This window comes from Vombatus ursinus, unplaced genomic scaffold, assembly GCF_900497805.2.
Source record: "Vombatus ursinus unplaced genomic scaffold, bare-nosed wombat genome assembly UNPS02014773.1, whole genome shotgun sequence".
NCBI lineage: Eukaryota > Metazoa > Chordata > Mammalia > Diprotodontia > Vombatidae > Vombatus > Vombatus ursinus.
In genome coordinates, this window is record NW_020954551.1 from 9,553,980 (window position 1) to 9,574,045 (window position 20,066).

The 20,066-nt window shown below is 40.1% G+C and overlaps 1 protein-coding gene and 1 pseudogene across 1 annotated transcript; both read left to right on the plus strand.

Moving 5' to 3' along the window:
• Positions 1 to 1,442: 1,442 nt before the first annotated feature.
• On the plus strand, positions 1,443 to 18,654 carry SNTN (sentan, cilia apical structure protein). Its single transcript, XM_027864043.1, has 4 exons — positions 1,443 to 1,552; positions 2,212 to 2,246; positions 11,928 to 12,067; positions 17,331 to 18,654. Exons 1-4 carry the CDS (start codon positions 1,443 to 1,445, stop codon positions 17,487 to 17,489), a joined length of 444 nt encoding a protein of 147 aa, XP_027719844.1. The 3' UTR covers positions 17,490 to 18,654.
• On the plus strand, positions 12,631 to 16,052 carry LOC114044273 (annotated as a pseudogene).
• Positions 18,655 to 20,066: the final 1,412 nt, after the last annotated feature.

The following is a 20,066-nucleotide window of genomic DNA, read 5'->3' on the forward strand; positions in this document are numbered from 1 at the left end:
CCCCCAGGAATAAAACCTACAACACCTAGAGGAAGCCCAGCCCATCTGAGGACAGCTCTAATTGTTTGAAGTTTTTCCTGCCATCAGAAGACAGATTGTGGCATATCCAGCAATGGAATGCTGGGTCTAGAATCAGGAAGACCTGAATTCAAATCTAGCCTTAGACACTTACTAGCTGTGGGACCCTGAGCAAGCCACTTCACCTCAGATTGCTACAGTTTCCTCAACTGTAAAATGGGAATAATGATCCCTCTCAGGGCTGTTGTGAGGATCATATGATATAATATTTGTAACAGCACTTAGCACAGTGCCTGGCATATAGTAAGCACAATATAAATGCCTATGCATTTTCCCTTTCCTGACATCAAACCTAAATCCACCTTTACAACCAAGGAAATACAAAATAATATGGAGTAATTTCAAGAGGGAGACAGAGAGACAGAAAAAAAGCAGAGACGGAGATGAAAGATACAAAGAGAGACAGAAAGAGATGAGACAGAAAAAGACAGACAGATACATGGACAAAGATATAGAGACAGAAAGATTGTGCTAGTGAGGAGACTAGGGGAGAGGAGAACAAGAAAGGTCACCATATGAGGTAGCTCAAGCAGAACTTCAGAGGAAGCTAGGGATCGTAAGAGTCAAAGACAAGGAGAAAGGGCATTCTAGGCATGAGGGACAGCTTGGGCAAAGACACTGGGGTGGAAGATAAGGCACCCTGGGAAGAATAGAAAGAGGGCTAGTTTGGCTAGACCATAGAGTGTGGAAAGAGGAGTAAAATGTATTAAACCCAATGTGGGCACTCCCTCCATCTGTGTAGGTCTTAACCCTTTCATATTTTCTAATCATTCCCTTGTGTTCCCAGCAGCTAACACTGGCTCCCCCAAAAAACTACCTCGTATTTATTTTGAATATATTCTGCATATACTTTTCTGTTCAGATTGTCTCCTCCATTTAAATATAAGCTCCCTAAGGGCAAGGATTATTTGTGAAATCACTTCTGTCTTTGTATCTCCAGCATTTAGCATGGTGTCTGGCCGCAGAACAATTGGCTCTTTCCTACTGGTCGGAGTCAGCTCTGGACACCACTGGACACTGTCAGAGAACTCGAACCTAGTTCTTCCTGACTCCAACAAGTCAGACTCCAGATCTTCATTCATTACACTATGTTGCCTCTCTGGTGTGCAGTTACGCATTTATAATCTGCAATGACATTCTCAGACAGGCTTTATTATTGTACTCATCTCCAACACTGCCCTCAATCTATTGCACAGATTGGTGGGTTGTGAGTTTATTTAGATTGCTTAGAAGCTGCCTTCTCAGGGATTGCATGCTCATTACACAGTCCTCTATTCTTCCACGGAATATACAGCACACACACTTGTCAGCTTCCCTTAGTTGCTGTTGCCTAGAGATGATTAGGGACAACAAGAGACTAGAGAATGTGTGGTTGTACTGTGAGCACCAAGGATCAAAAGCCCTGCTTCGGAGGGGAAGCCCATCCTTCAGGATCCCCTCCAGCAACCTCCCTGTCTCCAACAATGCTGAAAAGGTCAGTGGTCCAGCTTGACTTCCATTTTCATTCTGGCTTGCTGCTCTAATACCAAGAGTTAATAATGTCAAAGGCCTCGGAGCTTGCGGATTGCAAGCTTGGAGCCTTTTAACCAGAGAAATCCACCTTTAAATTGAATTGAAAGATCACAAGGACCATCTCGCAGTTTTGACCTCAAAAAGAATTAAAAACAAAAAAAAAAAAAACCTCTCTCCATTAACTGAGAATGATCTGATTAACCCAAGTTAATGTAACTCACCTCTTGGGAAACATTTGAGGCTGAAGCTTTTTGTTAATGATTTTCCAGATAAAATCTACTGTAAGATAAATAAGCCATCTCAGCTGACATGTGAAAGAGGGAAATCATTTCAGGCTATTCAAATATGTAAAATGTGTCCATTGATTCCACAGTGGGAGAGAAAGGAATCATTTCCCTCTTCTATCCTTTTGGGGACTGTCTTTAACAGTCTTCAAGAATGGGAGCGGTTTCTCATTTGCTCTGTGGCTTTTTGCAAAAGAAAAAAAAAGATTAAATTGGCCATGGTCATGTCGTAGTTTACCTGAAAGAAAGTAGAAATTTGTTGACAGTTTTTTTTTTCATGGCAATCCCCCAATTAAGTCTCCCTGAATCTTAATGTTGCTTTCATTTTCATTGACAGCATCCCGATATCCAAACAACTGTCTTCTGTGAAAGGTAAGATGCAGAGAGATAAAAACAAGTGTGATTAATAAAACATCTTCTCTGGCTTGAAAGAGTATGCTGCCGTGCCCAAAATTAGAATAATGCATATGGGGGTCCCTCTGGGGCCCTCAGCATCTAGGGCCAATGTTATCAAGTATGCTACATGTGAGATCCTGAGCAAATCCAAAGGCACCAGCCCTGGAATAGGAGGCCAGAGCCCTAGGATCTAGTCCTGGTTCTGCCAGTGATTAGCTGTGTGGTCTCAGCATGTGCCCAACTATTCTTACTGGGATTCTAGGCCTCAGTTTCCTGAGGTTGAATTCAAAGACCTCTAAGGCTCCTTTCAGTTCTAACATTCCATAATTCCATGGTTCCTTGCAATCAATTCAAATATCTCTACTAAGTGGAGCAGGGAACCCTCAAATCATTTATATCTGATTGGAATCCATTTACAGGTAAAATTTCCATAAAGGGGTTATCATGGCTACCAACATATCTGTATAAGGAAAAGGGACATAAGCTCTTCTTATGAGTCACTGTAGGCTATCAAGAATTGACTGAGTGTTGTTTCTTTGAGTTCCATCAGATCAGCAAGAGTTAGTTAGATTTGAGATGTTCTTTTAAGCTCTCAAACATAGAGTTGGAAGGGATGTCTGTGTCTGTGTAGTTCCACCTCTTTCTATTACAAAAAAGGAAACTGAGGCCCAGGGAGGTTGAGTGACTTGCCCAGAGGCAGCATTTAAACTCAGGCCTCCTGACACTCGAGTTAAGGTTATTTACACTGCAAGCAGTGTATAACAGTACTTGCCTCAAACTTTCTCCTCACAAAAATCTGACTGTCATCTTGAGATTAGGACCCAGGGTGCTCTATCTCCCACCTCAGTGTCTTTGCCCAAGCTGTCCCTCATGCCTAGAATGCCCTTTCTCCTTGTTTTTGACTCTTACAATCTCTAGCTTCCTCCAAAGTTCTGCTCGAGCTACTTCATATGATGACCTTTCTTGTTGTCCTCTCCCCTAGTCTCCTCACTAGCACAATCATTCTGTCTCTATATCTTTGTCCATCTTGTCTGTCTTTTTCTGTCTCGTCTCTCTTTGTATCTTTCATCTCTGTCTCTGTTTTTTTTTCTGTCTCCCCCTTGAAATTACTCTATATTACTCTGTATTTCCTTGGTTGTAAAGAAGTTGCCTTCCCCTTCTCTGCCCAGTGTTGGCATCCCTTGCACCCATCAGGGGCTTAAGTGTCTGCTGAACTGTTCAATTAAGTAGCGGGTCTCCCTTGTAAGCAGCAGGGGACAGTGGGCACCATGGCTTAAGAAGAACAGTGACTAACTGAAGAGCGTTCTGAGCAGGGCAATCAGCACAGCAAAAGGCATGGAGTCCATGCCATATGAAGAAATGGGATTATTTGACTCAGAAAAAAATAGACTGGAGGGAGAGGGGAAGAAGGAGTGAGTGCATGATGGCTGTCTTCAAGTACTTAAATGCAGTTACAATGAAAGGAATTAGATTTACTTCATTTGGCTCCAGAAGGCAGAGCTAGAAGCAGTGCAGGGAAGTTGAGTAAAGGTGGATTTAAGTTTGATGTCAGGGAAGGGAAAATGCATAGGCATTTATATTGTGTTTACTGTATGCCAGGCACTGTGCTAAGTGCTGTTACAAATTCCTTTTGATTGCTACAACAACCCTGGGAGGTAGGTTTTATTAATATCCCCACCTTACAGCTAAGAAAACTGAGGCACATGGATGTTAAATGACTTGCCCAGAGCTACAGGCAGGATTTAAACTCGGGTCTTCCTGAGTTCCAGCTCCAGCATGTTATTGACTATACCTCCTATCTGCCTCAGGGTATAAAGTACACGGGGTGGGGGGGGAGGGAAGGGGTGGTGTCAGACAAAATGAGCTTTTCCAAGGGAGCTTAAGATCACTTCTGCTTTGGGGAATCAAGAAAGACTTCAGGGAAGTGTCTTGAATGAATGGACAGATGATAACAAAGATGGAGCAATGTGGATGCTGTTCCTGAGATGAGAGGCAGCGGACCAAAAAGTTTGGAGGTGCAACTACTGGCCCTTACAAATAAATTCCCAACACAAACAACTATGTCATGCTACGTCTCACGCTGCACGTACTGAGTGCTTTAATACATGAATCAGCAGCTAATCTTTTACATGAGATTTCTGTCAGAGTTCCCTCACCAAGCACAGGCTCTTAGCTCATGAGGGGCTGAGTCATAAGGGGGTGGGCAACTAGAGTCAAAGAAAGGATATTTTTTATCTCCTTTCAAGCTGATCTCCCCAAGCCCAAGTCTCTGGAAACCAAGAAGAGTGGCGAGGCATCTGGGTATGTCCCAATAGCTATTCTGTCCCTCCAAGTTTCCTGTGTCCACAATTCTACCTCCACAGCTGGCAATGGGAATGCAGCACCTAATGCCAGGGAAACCTAGAACAGATAGAATGTCTCCTCTTTGAATCATCTGAAAATTTAGAACAGAGGAAGTTCTATGGACATGTTTTATCACCACCCTTCCCTCAGAGAAAGTAAACTCCCTGAAGATGGAGATTGTTTCATTTTTGTCTTTGTATATTCCATACATCCAACATAGAGCCTAGCACTTAGAGTCTAGAATGGAACAGAACTGATGGGAACAGAAATAAGCATTTAGATAGCACCTACTATGTGCTAAGCATTGTGCTAAGTGCTTTTTAAAAATCTTATCTCATGCAATGGACGTCATGGAATTGAAATCATGGTTGAGAGCCTGCCACTGGCTGAACCACACTCTGTTATCTTCCACTGTTCCCCTCATCCTTCTGTAAGCTGTGGATTTCCCTCCTTTCTTTTGTTCACTTTCAGAGTGGAAGAGCAGGATCAGTGCGGAAAAAGAGATAGGGAAGAATTTAAAAACTGACAAGCCCATGGAGGACCAACACAAACCCACAGAAAACACTGGAGAATATGTGGCATTGCCCAGTTAGGTCTACACAACCTATGGCATCCTTGATAAAAATACACAGAATCATAAAATCAATCATCAATAAGGATAGACTAAGTGTTGACTGTAACAGGTGCTGTGCTATGTGCTAGGGATACAAAGAGAGGCAAAAACAGTGCTTGGCTTCAAGCTGCTGAAAAGAGAGGTCCCTTTGTCCAACCTCTTCATATTAATAGTTGATAAGTACATGGGACCGTAAGGTTTGCAAAAGACTTTCATTTGAGCCTCTCAATAGTCTTATAAGTCTGTCACGATCATTATTCCTATATTCCCATTTTACAGATAGGTCCCACAGAGGTTAAAGTGATTTGCCCAAGGTCACACAGGTAGTTAGTGTTAAGTGTCAAAGAACACGGGTTTTCTTGACTCAAAGTTCAGCATTCCACACACTAGATTCCTCTGACTCTCAAGTCCAATGTTACCTATGAGCAATGCATCCCCATTGCAACCTATTCTGGCAATCCCTCTAGGGAAAAAAAAAACCAATCATTTCCACAAAGTGCCAGTGCCACCTGAAGAGAAATAATAGATTCTTGCTTTGGCTTAGGTCACAGTACCCTTGTTAATTCTGTTTGCGACAAGAGGAAATTTATCTAGTCATGAGCTTGGAGGAGATCTGTTGAGTTTACTGAAGTTATAATTCAAATTCAGAAAGCAGCAGGAAGTACTGCCTAGGGACTTTGGAAGGCAGGGGTGCTCATGTCAGAAGCTCCCCACCTTTGGAATCCAATCAGACTCAAATATCAAATATATATATATATATATATATACATACATATGTATATGTGTATGTGTGTGTGTGTGTGTGTGTGTGTGTGTGTGTATATAAATATATATCACTAGCTTTTCCAGTTGAGGTATCCAGTGGATAGAAAATGTGGCTTGAAGTCAGGAAAACCTGAGTTCAAATCTAACCTCAGACAATCACTAGCTGGTGACTCTGTGCAAGTTATTTAATCTCAGTCTGCCTTAATTCACTAGAGAAGGAAATGACAAACAGCTTCAGTATCTTTGCCAAGAAAACCCTATACAGACTCACAAAGAGTCAGACACAACTGAACAACAGCAAAGCTTTTCCAGGCATTATTTAGAGACCCTCTGTAGAAGTAGCTCCTCTAAAACAATTGACATTCTGCAAATTTTCATCCCAAGGACAGAGTCCAAGCACACTTTCCAGATTTCAAGAGATTATTTCTCCCTCATCTAAAGAAGTCAAAAATTCCATCCATGGCTGAATAGTTGATGTATTGGGAAAGCATCAGACGATGAATCAAAACGTCTAGGTTTGACTTTTCACAGTTCGATTTACTAGCTCTGAAACCTCAAGTCTCTACAATTCAACCAAACTGGCTTTCTTGGACACTGCATCTCCATCTCCATGCCTTCGCAGTGGCCATCTCTCATTCCCGAAATAGATTCTCTCCTCACCTCTGAAGGCAGCTAGATGGTGTAGTGGACAGAGCACTGAATCTGGAGTCAGGAAAACCTGGGCTCATATAGAGCTTCAGACACTTACCAGCTATGTGACCCTAGATAAGTCACTTAGCCTCTGATGGAGGATAATAACAGCATCTACCTCACGGGGTTATTGTGAGGATCAAATGAGATATTTGTAAAGCACTTAGCACAATGCCTGGCACACAGTAGATGCTATGTAAATCTTTATCCCCCTTTCCTTCTGCTCCTCCCATTACTACTCCTTTCCTTACTGTCTTGAAGATGAACTCAAACTCAAAGTGATCCTCCCATCTTCTACTGCCCTCCCTCACTATACCGTCTAGCATTCATTGTATCTAAAGTTTATACATACTTATACATATACATGTTGTCTTCTCCAATTGAATATAATCTTCTCAGGAATGGAAATTGTTTTGTTCTTTGGTCTTGTATCCCCAGCACCTAGTGATGTCACTGACACATAGTAGGTGCTTACTCAATGCTTGTAGATTTCTTGACAAAAGTCACATCATCAGTGAACAGCCTGTGTGCTCCATTGGTTTCCTTTTAATGTCCAAAGAAATGAAGGCAGTTCCCCACCATGTTGAATAGCCCTGCTGTGGAGAAATTAAGGAAAGACACAAACAAACAGCCACCTGCCTTCTATGAGAAATCTGTTCTTGTACTCCTTAACTCCAGTGCCTTCCCTTTCTACTTTATCTTGTTTGCAGGAAACTATTTGCATTAGACTGGGAACTCCTTGAGGACAGGGACTGTCTTTTGCCTTTCTTTGTGTCTCTAGTGCTTAGCACAGTGCAATGCCTGGCACTTAGTTGGTGCTTAATAAGTACTTATTGATTGACTGATTGACCTATGATAGTCATGCATGAATGAGTTATGCTTTATAACATCTGAGAAAGAACCCAAGCTGATGAGATCACAGATCTGTTGGAAAATTGGTGTAATCTTGGGCAATCCCTCAGTTTCTCCAGGGCTCAAATTCTTCATCTATAGAACTCAGTGATGGAACTAGGTCTCCAGGCCCCTTTTGGCTCTAAATCCATGATCTGATGACCTTGGACAAACCACTTAATCTCTGAAGAGCTCAGAGTTCTCATTTGCAAAGGTGAAGACTGGACAAGATAATCTTTAAGGCCCCTTCCAGTGGGAAGTTCAGAGTCTTATATCATTGAGTCTCTCCAGGTCTCATCTTTCTCATTGTAAATGAGGGGTTCTATGACTGCTAAAGTCTTATCAAGTTCTAACATGCTCAGGTCTTAGATCGCTGCTTAATTTTTCTCTGCAAGTGGTATGAAAGCAACCAAGCTTCTCAAGTCCTAAAATCAGGTCAAAACAAGAGGCTTGCTAGGCCAATTAGAGAGAGTATGTTTACCTCAAAGATGTGATTTTTTTTTCCTGAAGCTGTCTGCTTCTTAAAGGCTGATCTATTTATAAAGCACAGCTCATCTCTCAACCAGGCAGGCTCAGGACTGCAGATATTCTATACATACTAAAGTTTAAAAATTAAACACATGAACAGACAAATTCTTTCCCTTTGGAAGACATTGACAGGTATATTTCTTAATTAATACATTCAGAAACATATTACATAATACATTCAGAAATACACCTGTCAAGCCTAATGCATTTTGCCTGAGAATAAAGAAATGTCATTCACTATGTCATGGGCATCAGCCACAAAATAAGTATACCGGGCATAGCCAAGGGAGAGCAGAGGATATGTCAGCACTAGAATTTTGTGGTAGAACATAGAAAGAAGCTAGGAAGCCAAGGAGTAGGGTTAGAGGTGAACAGTCTAGACTAGCTGATGAAACAACATCTGTGGGAGTAATCAGTCCATGGTCTCAATATGCATGCCCATCCATTGAAGCTTAAGGTGAAGCAACAGTGCCAAGTATGCCTAACTCTGGGCATTCTGCTATAGGAATGGGAAATTAGGATCAGAGATTTAGATGGAGACAGGAGCATAGGGGCAGTCTTCATAGATATAATGAGACCCAGAAAGGTGATGGGGCTTGTACTAGGTCACATGTAGGATTATAGATTCAGAGTGACAATGCTTGTAGATTTCTTGAATCTTAGAAGCCATCAAGTCCAATCTTTCACTTTACAGATGAGGAAACTGAGGCTCAGAGATATGACTTGTACAGTGTCACATATAGGACCATAGTTTTTGAGCTAGAAGTATCATAGAGGGCCTTGACTTCAAACTCATCATTTTATAGATGAACAGCCTGAGGCCAGAGAAGTAAAGTGACCACACAGTTAGAAAGTGGCACACTTGAGATTTTAACCCATTTCCTCTACCCCTCTGAATCCAGAGTTCTTCTACCGTACCACACTGAACTTGTGCAATTCAACCTGTGGCTCTAACTCTAATGTGGATCTTTTCTTCATTCCCTGATTATAGTGCCCACCATGTACAGCCTGATATGATCCTAGACTAGTAGAGATGACCATGGGTAGCCCAAGATGGCACAAGGGCATGAAACCCAAGACCAAAAAACAGGCATTCTAAAGTGGCAGCTTTCAGGTCCCAGCTGCCACCAGTCTCTCCCTAGCACACATTCCATTCACTGCCACCATAATATGCCATGCATGGCATCACAAGAATTATAGTGTAGGGAGAAAAAGAGATAGATTAGTGCAGAGATAAGAGACCAAGATTTAGAGCAGGAGGACCTAAGGAGGACCTGATGCCCCAGGCTTTTATTATGTTCACCCCCCCCCAACAACCTTGTATGAATGAGTGAAAAGCATTTATTAAGAGCTTATTGTATTCAAAGAACTGTGCTAAATGTTGAGGATGAAAATCAAAAAGCAAGACGGACCCTAATCTCAAAGAGCTAACATCCTAATATATTTACTTATCTTTCTTGTATTTATTTGTACTTATTCTCTTTAAACTTATTCTAACTATATTTATATGTGTCCTTGTTGTCTAGCCTGATAGAATATTAGCTCTTTGAGAGCAAGAATTGTTTGATTCTTTGTCTTCGTGTCCAATAGTGCTTAGCCCAGCACGTGGCATGTAGTAGCTCTTAACAAATGCTGATTTATTGATTAATTAATTGATACATGAACAGTGCTGCCATTCACAGAGTGCAAATTTGTATGGAAGGAGTCAGTAAAACATTCCCCCCACTGTTCCCACTCACACCCATCAAGTGAGCTACAAAGGACTGATGAAGGACCAGTCCAGCACATGTTATTTCCCAGGAAACCATGTCTCTACTACATTTCACTCCCATCTCCTCCCCTGTTCCTTTAGAACAGATAGTTCTTAATTATCTCACATAAAAGAGATTCAAAAGGAAGAGCTTGCACAGTGGAAAGGAAGATAGAGGGGTTGTGGGCAATGCTGGAACTTTACTGTCATTGGAATTGTTTCAAAGAGAGAATAACATACACATCAGGTGGGTATAGAAATCTATTTTACCCAGCACAGAAGTGAGAGGAGGGAAAGCATAAGAGAAAGGGGAGGAATGATAGAAGGGAGGGCAGGATATGGGAGGTAGTCATCAGAAGTAAAATAGATTTTTGAGAGGAGGGGCAAAGTAAAGAGAGAGAGAGAGACAGAGACAGAGACAGAGACAGAGAGACAGAGAAGGATAAACAGAGGAAAATAGGATGGAGGGAAATACTAAGTTAATAATTATGACTGGAAATGGGAATGGGAATAACTGACCCATAAAATGGAAGTGGAATACAAAGTGGATTAAAAACCAGAATCCTACAATAAGTTGTTTATACATAGAGAATAAAGTTAAGGGGCTAAAGCCAGTGCTATTGTGTTTCAACTGAAGAGAAGAAAGAAGAAGAAGAAGAAGAAGAAGAAGAAGAAGAAGAAGAAGTAGCAATCACGATCTCAGATAAAGCAAAAACTAAAATAGTCCTAATTAAAAGAGATAAGTAGGGAAACTACATTTTGCTAAAATGTCCCTAGACGATGAAGTAATTTTAATACTAAACATACATGCACTAAATGGCATAGCATTCAAATTCTTAAAGAAAAAGTTAAATGAGTTATAGGAGGAAATAGCAAAACTATACTAGTAGGGGACCTCAACCTTCCCCTCTCAGAACCAGATAAATCTAACCATAAAATAAACAAAAAAGAAGTTAAGGAAATGAAAAGAATTTTAGAAATTTAGAAATAATAGACTTCTGGAGAAACTTTAATGGGAATAGAAAGGTATATACCTTCTTCTCAGCTATAGATGGCACCTTCACAAAAACTGATGATATACGAAGGCATAAAAACTTCACAACCAAATGCAGAAAAGCAGAAATATTAAATGCATCATTTTTACACCATAATGAAATAAAAATTATGTTCAATAAAGGGCCATGGAAACATAGATTAAAAATTAATTGGAAACCAAATAATCTGATCCTAAAGAATTTGTTGGAGTTGTGAACAGATTCAACCATTGTGGAGAATAATTTGGAACTATGCCCAAAGGGGATAAAACTGTGCATAGCCTTTAACCCAGAAATATCACTACCAGGAGTATATTCTAAATAGATCTAAGAAAAAGAAAAAGGATTCATATGTACAAAAATATTCATAGCAGCTCTTTATGTAGGGCAAAGAATTAAAAATTAAGGGGATGTTCATCAATTGGGGAATGGCTGAACAAGTTGTGGCATATGATTGTGATGAAATATTATTCTGCTATAAGAAATACAAGCAGGATGGTTTCAGAAAAACCTGGGAAAACTTATATGAACTGATGCAAAGTGAAGTGAGCAGTGGAGAACATTGTAAGCAGTAACAATATTGTATGATAATTAACAATGAATGACCTAGCTTTTTTCAGCAATACAAAAATCCAATACAATTCTGAAGGACATATAATGAAAAATGCTATGCACTTTCAGAGAAAGAAATGAGGGAGTCTAAATGCAGATCAAAGCAAACTTTTAAAATATTTCTTTATTTTTCATGGGGGTTGGTCTGCGTTTTCTTTTGCAACATGGCTAATGCAGAAATGTGTTTTGTATGATTGCACATTTATAATCTATATCAAATTGCTTGCTTTCTCAGGGAAGGGAGAAGAAGGTAGGCAAAGAATTTGGAACTTAAAGAATGTTAAAAAAAAATTTTACATGTACTTGAGGGGAAAAAAAGAAGCAAGCACAGCAAAAAATAAGAAAGAAGAAGAAAAGAAAGGCTAGCTCTTGCGTCTCTAGATCACATTTTCCATCATATAACATAGCTTTGCATGTAATCTCTTTTATAGCTCTGGGGAAAGGCTCAGACCTGGAAAAAGCCTTTGCTACTGCAGCTCTGATTTATAATAACTCTTCTGACCCAGATGGTAAACTCAGTAAATCCGTCGCCAAAAACTTACTGAAGACCCAGTTTATGAATTTCATCCAGGTAAGGAGATTAAAGTGCACAGGCAGTGTCCAAGCCACAAATATCGCTTTGCTAGAGGGACATTTCCTATCTTAAATCAAGATTTGATTTTTTTTTGCCTCACAGAAACCCTACATATAGTAAGATAGTAAAAAGAATAACTACTTTGGAATAAACTTTGCACCAGTAAAAAGAAAGTGTTATCTTTGGGTGGTTTTCCTTAGAGGATGTTCTTTTAATATTTGCCCTTTAAAAATTTTACTTAATTATGGGCTTGGTGGGTGTCTGTTTCCAGTGAGTCATAGTGAGCCATTTTATGTGATATTGTCAAATCTTCAGTGACTTATTAAAACAAGAGAATATAATAGAAGGCAGTTAGATGGGTTGCCTTATTAGTATTCATCCCCATCTTTAGAGATCCAAGATTACAGATTGGGATGGTCAAGAAGCTTAAACAGGAACTATTTGGAATCAAGGCTAGCATTATTAGTGGAATCCAGGGAGATGAAATTGAATTAGAATAATTTAAAAGTTCTAGCCTTAGATTCAAAAAATCAACTGCCCAAGTTCAGGGTGAAGGAAGGATGGATAGACAGCAGATCATGGTGAGAAAGGATTGAGCATTGTGGGGGAGTACAACCTGAATATACATCGATACATACATACATATATACATACATATATATATATATATATATATATAACATGACAACCAAATAAGCTATGGTGATCTCCAGCTGCATTAAGCAGCAAACAGCATTCAGAATAATCAATCAATTATTTATTAAGCTCTTAGTCAGTCAACGTCAACAAGCATTTATAAAGTTCTTACTGCATGTCAGGCAACTGTGCTAGTTTGTGGGTACAAAAAAAGGTAAAAACATCATCCCTTCCCTGAAGGAGCTCACTTTTAAATTTTATGTTATTATTTCAATTAACAAGCATGTATTTTCTCTCCTTCTCAATTCCCCCCAAAACAAACCCCTTATAACAAATAGGCTTAGTCAAGTAGAACAAATTCCCATACTGGCTGTGAAGAAGCTCACATTCTAATAAGGGAGATAACATGTACATAATTAAGTACATACAAAATATATACCAAGTAGTAAGTGGGTACAAAGATATGAACCCTGCTCTTCAGGAACTCACATTCTGTCAAGACACATGTATGTGTGTGTGCACGCCGCTCTCTAATACACATACACAATGTATAATAAACACAAAGTATTTTAGTGAGGATAAAAATAGTTGTCAGGCTTCATGTAGATGTTGGTGCTTGGATAAAGAAGGTGATAGGTCAACTGTCCTCCATCCTGGACAGCCCATGTGTTCAGTTTTGTTTCAGTTCCTAAGCACCACAATTTGGAAAGGACAATGACATACTAGAGCAGTTCTTAAACTGGGGGCCCATGAAATTGGATGGGAAAAAACGACATCATCATTTTCACTCTCTGAAATTGAGTATTTCCTCCAAATATTTAAAAATATTATTCTGAGCAGGGAGCCATAGGATTCACCAAACTGCCAAAGAGGTACAGAACACAAAAAAAATTAAGAACCCCTGAATTAGAGTACGTCCAGAAGAAAGCAATCAGGATGGTGAGAGGATTGGAAATAATGCTGTATGAGAATCAGTTGAAGGAACTTGGAATATTTAGCCTGGAGAAGCAAAGATAAGGAAGACATAGTTGCTATCTTCCACAACTTGACAGGTTGTCATGTGGAACATGGATTTATTCTGCTTGGCTCTAGAGGACAGAAAAAGGAGCAGAGACAGCATGATATATCCAAAAGAGCATTGGCTCTCTGGGGTATGGGTTCAAAACCTGCCTCTAATGTTACGTGTGTGACCTTGGGCAAATCACTTTACTTCTCTTGGATTCATTTTCCTCAACTGCAAAATGAGGGGTTTGGACCCAACTGCAAGGTCCCTTCCATCTCTAAATCTATGATCCCATGAATAACATGGGTAAATTGCAGAGAGGCAAGTTAAAGTTTAATATAAGGAAAGGCTATTAGAGTAGTCCAACAGTAAAACTGCTTTGGGGAAGAATGAGTTCCCAGTTCCCAGATAGCTTCATGCAGAGGCTGCATGGCCACTTGGTAGTAATGCCAGGGGAATTTCTGTTTAGATATGGATTAGACTCAGTGACTTCTGAAGTCCTTTCTAATCCAAGATTCTTTGGATTTGTTGGCAGTCCGTCCTAAATGTGGGATAAACAGAAGAAAATTTGTAACCACTCATATTTCAAAAACACAAAAATATGTATAGTCCCCAATTTAATGATACCACCTGTTATGCTGGACTTACCTTCCACATGAGGAAACTTTATTTCAATGGACTCTAGGGGACCCCTCTTTTCCTGAGCCTCCTTGGTGGTATTGGTGAAAAGGTCTAAAGTATCTTGTTATATCCTATTTGATTGAAAATAATTGTCTTCTACAAGCAAGAAGGAAACATAAGCTAATAGGAACCATCTATGGACTAAGTCCCAGAAGCAAACAGCCCTAGGAATGTAATCTAGCTCACCATTACTTATCTTCATGTAAAAGTGAGATTGGATTGGGATTGGTAAATAACTCTCTTCTACCCTGTCTTCCATCCTATAATCCTCTTCATATTCTGAAATAAAACATGAGATAAGGAATTACCATTACACCATGTGTTTTCCCTCACCCAATTCTCCATAGGACCTCACAGAACAGGTCCTGAAGAAAGTGTAAAAGATTTGCTTCTCTGATCAGACAGGTGAGTAGGTCACCCCACTGGCTCATTGCTTGAAAAACCCAGCATTTCCAAACAAAGCCCAAACACCTGTCAATTCAGTCAAAAACTCAACAAAACATCATTTACATCATGTCAGGCAGGCAGTCTGACTTGGGCTTTTGGTGAAACTGATTAAATTTTTTAATGCAAAGTTTTGTACCTTTTTTTTGCTAAAGTTCCCCGTATTTTTTTTTTTTACCAAGTCTATAAGATATTTTAACACAGTATAGAACAACCACCATGTCTCCATTCAGTCATAGAGGGCTATATTGCTGTGGGGAGCCATGGTCTTAGAGGAGAAAGATAATCGTGTCTATTTCATCCATCCATTCAATAAGCATTTATTAAGCATCAACTAAATACAAAGCACTGTGCTTGGCACTGAACCTAAAAAAAATGAAATAACCCAGGCCCTCCAGGATCTTACAGTCTGTTGAATCTAAATCAGTAAATATGGATCATTTAAAAAATAAGACTATAATTGCAAAAAGAAATTGTAGACAACGGAGGGATCAGGAAAGGTTTTGCATAGGAGATATCGCCTGAACTGAATCTTCAAAGGCACTAGAGAATCCAAAAGGTCGTGGTGCTGAAGAGGGTGTGGTGTTTTAAAAGGTTAGAGCGTTCTTTACAGCTCTCGCCAACCGTGGGGATCTCCCAGGACAACTAGCACAAGCGTCGCAAGACCGGAGGCAAGCATAACTCCTACCACGAGAAGCGCGAGTATGATCTGGGCCTCCGGCCCACCAACACCAAGATCGAGGAGGCAGCAAAAAGTAGCGGGCGCTGAGGCTGGACGTAGGCAACTTCTCCTGGGGCTCCGAGTGCTGTACCAGAAAAAAAAAGGATTATTGACGTGGTCTATAATGCATCAATGAACTGGTCCGGACCAAGGCACTGGTGAAGAATTGCTTCGTGCTCATCGATAGCACCCCAGACCGCCAGTGGTGTGTGAGTCCCACTATGCCCTGCCCTTGGGCTGGAAGAAGGGAGCGAAGCCGACTCCGGAGGGGGAAGAAATTAAATAAAAAGCGGTCAAAAAAGATCCAGAAGAAATATGAGGGACGGAAGAAGAATGCCAAGCTCAGCTCATTTCTGGGGGGACAGTTACAGCAGGCCAAGCTCCTTGCCTGCATCACATCGAGGTCAGGCCAGTGTGACCGAGCAGACAGAGACGTGCTGGAGGGCAAAGAACTTGAGTTCTACCTAAGAAAGATCAAAGCCCGAAAGGGCAAATAAGCCCTAACTTGGACATTCTCTAATGGAATAAATCCCCAGGTTGTTTAAAAAAAAAAAAGGTTAGAGGAACATAATTTCTGGGTAATTTAATCATTTTATTAATAATACCTGCATTGTAGTAAAAGGATGGTCATTCAGACACTTCTTAGACCAAAGACAATCGTGGTGGTGGGCTCATGGGTTATATGACCATTGGTGTTCTGCACCCTTGGGTGTTTCCAAGGGTGGCTATCAACTCTGATTGATTAACAATTAATGAGAGAATGAATATTATGATGAGGGGCTGGACCTGAACATGGATTATGTCATTTACTTCTTAAATTCCCTCCAGCCTTGGGAAATATATTCAAAGAATTTACGCCCACCCAAATCTGAGTAGAGCACAATGGCTGCCCCACCTGGGTGGGGTCTGGATAGAGAAGAAGGTTAGCTCAACCTTTAGAGACTGAGGTCTTGAAATGATGATAAAGGAAACCTGAATCTCCTCAAATCATTAGTTATTAATAATAATTTCTCTCAATGGAGGACATACCAGATATGTGGAATAGTCTGGACAAAGGCAATGAGACAGGAAATTGTACAAAGAACAGCCAGCAAAGCAGGTTGGCTGGAATTTAGAATATTACTGGACAGAAAGGGACAAGGAGAGAAAATGTGTGCAAGTAGAATGACAATGACCTGGCTTCTGATTGGAATCTAGAAACATGGCTTTGCTCTGTGTGCAGAAGCTACATTCTCTCCAGGGCTTTCAAGAGATATTCTTTAGTCATTATCATGATTATTTTTGACAATTAGCATGTGGGTGAGCATTTGGTGATTAAGCCAAGATGATAAATGAGAATCCAAATAGCTAGGTTACTGAGTGGAATGACCTTAATGTTTGCAGTGTTGGCAGGAAAGATTATTCATGAGTTGTAGTCTGAACTGAGGCCCTCCATTAATAATGTGATTCATATTTGTACCGTCAATCTTTCTGTTTGTGTGAACTCTGTGTTTGGGTTTGATTTATGAGTGAATTGAATGTGGAAGGTCTTCCAAAGCACATATATTTTCTCTCAGCAATTATATTTCAGAATTCTTGGCAATCTTATTTGGTGGGAGTGGGGGAAAAAAAACTATTCTTGAACCTAGAAATGCAGACCTATATGAATGTTTTCTAGGCACTGGTCCTACAACCCAGCAGATTAAAATTTTGAAAATGGAAAATCTATGAACACCTACAAACATGGGGTGTCAACAGTGCTCTGAGAACATTTTTTTTAATTGTTACTCTCACAGGGACAAGAAAACAAACCCAAGTATAAAGAGATCCTTTCTGAGCTTGAAGAGCAAACAGAGAATAAACTGGGTTTTGAAGATTTCATGATCTTGCTCTTGAGTATTGCTCTAATGTCGGATCTGCTTCAAGAAATCTGGACATCAAAAATCACCAAGTGAAATGGCATATCAGAATGGCTAGAGGACGCCCAGGCAGTAGAAGATGGTGATAAAAGGTGCTACCACCTTTGATCAATTGCAAATTTGTCTAAAGTATAAAGCTTGTTGTAAAAAAAAAAAAAACCCTCCATATGGAGCTTGCTCTGTTACATATCAGATCCATCTCTCATACCTACAGTGTTACATCACACTTCTCTCTCCCTTTAACAGTGGAAGTTTGAAGGTGACCTCTAGCATCAACTGGTTTCTGGCATCCTGGTTTCCAAGAGCACTCTATTGTGAGTCAGTTTCTCCTGAGTTATAGGGAAAGAGCGCTAGTTTGAATCAGAAGGCCTGAGTTTAAATCCCTTTTCTCTCTCTTTTCTCATCCATAAAATCAGGAGGTTAGACTCGACCTCCAAGGTCCCTTCCATCTCTAGACCTGTGAGCTTACTTTGTTAGCATGATTAGAGGTACAACTTAGAAAGATTTTCACCTGGACTTCACCAAAAGCTATGGCCGTTGGTAGCACAGAGGAGAATGCCCCTGTCACCATATGCTAGTGAAGGCTCTGGGCACAAGTATCCTCATCACTTTGTGTTCTGATGCAGTACTTTATAAACCTAACACCAGACAGTGGCTGAGCCTCTAGGAGACTAGACAGTTGCCCCCAGGCTCCTGAACTTAGCTTGAGGAAATATAAATCACATTATAGCGAGAAGGCACCTTAAACTCTTTCTGAATTAATACCTTATTGAATGGCACCAGGAAATCTAAGGGATTGATACAGCCTCCAGGTTGGAGTCAGAGATTGTATCCATAGAGCACAACAGGGAAGGGGTGAACAGGGCTGAGATGATCTAGTTTATTAGACTGTTGTCATTAGCTATTCTGAATAATTCAGACCTAAAATAATTGTGAGTTGTTTTTTTTTTCTTTTAAATCGAAACTATCCTGAGCAACTCTCCACACAGCCTGGTTAACCAGTCAGTTACAATGGCCCTCCTCCTCCCAAGAGAGGAAACAGCTTATGCAATACAGGAAATACTTTGATTGTAAAAACTGTCTTTTGTGAAATTGAGTGTTTAGTTATTAACCTGTTTTTGTTTGCTTGAATTTGCTGTTTACTGAGGGCAGTGGCTCCAAAAAAATGGAATACAGCAACAATAAACATTTATTAAACATTTATCATGCTCCTCATACTGTGTTGGACACTAGGGATACAAAGTGGGGAAAATGAAAAGAAATAATTCTTGACCATAAAGAGCTTACTTACACTCTACTGGCGGAAGGGAGGGATAGTGAGCATAACAATTACACAGTTCAGTACCTAAAAAATATTTCATTCATTTAATAAGTACTGATCAAGTGCCTACTGCATGCGAAACAATGTTAGGTGTTGAGGGAAGGGTGCAGAGATAAAATGAAAAACAACCACCAGCTTCAAGAAGCATGCATTCCAGCAGTGGTGGGGATATATACAACATGGAAACAGAAAGGTAAGCCCAAGATTGATTGAGAAGGGGGTGCAAGGAGGGTCAGGAGAGACTTGTGTCCTGATGCAGAACAGAGCTGAGGCTTGAAGGGAACTAGGGATTCTGACTGCAACAGGTGAGAAGGGACTTTGAAAAGACGCAGAAATGGAATTCAGTGCTCAGGAAAAAGCCCAAAAGGCCAGTTGGATTGGTTCATGGAAGTCATGAAAGGGAGCAACATGAAACTAGGCTGAAAATGTAGTAAGAAGCCAGATTGTGAAGGGCTTTAAATGGCCAATCTACAGAGTTTACAGATGATCCTAGAGGCAATAGGGAGTGACTGAAGAATCTTGAGCCAGAGATCACCATGGCCAAATGGATTGAAAGAAGAATTTGGCACTTAAATAGAACAGAGCTGTCAAAAGCTGCCAACACTTTGGAGTGCCACAGGGACTGGATTAAAAGGTATTTGGGAAACATTTAACAGAATAAATAAAATAAAATAAAAAATAGATAACATTATACTTTAAAACTAAATGAATATGCAGCCCATGGGAATTCTTATTATAGATTAGTGGCTCCCATTTCAACTTGAGTTATATATCCTCTATACAAGAACCAACTGTGTAAAGGCTAGATTGAAGAAGCAAGAGACAGGAAGCAAAGAAATCAATTAGGAGACTACTTCAATAGCTTCATATTATAATGTAATAGTTTCATAATATATATGTATATGTGTGTATATATATAGGTATGTATTTGTGTGTGTGTGTGTGTGTGTGTGTATGTGTATGGAAATGTCCATTATCTGGTGTCTAAATTCAGATTTTTTTTTAAAAGAAAATTCCCTCCACCAAAGATGAAAAAAAAAAGTGTAGATAGTTCAGTGCAAACCAAGCTCTGACACCAGAAGCAATACTTGACAGATGATAAGTCAGCATCAAAACCTCGACATTAGACTGTCCCCTGTAACTTTAATAGCTCAGGGTTGGAAGGACCTTAAAGCTCAATTTGGCTGCCCCCCTCATTTTACAAAGGAGGTGACTGATAGAAATGATTTTCCCAAGGTCGCACACAGTCAAGTCAAGCCAAGGAGCCAAGCCTGCTGACTCCCTAGCATTTT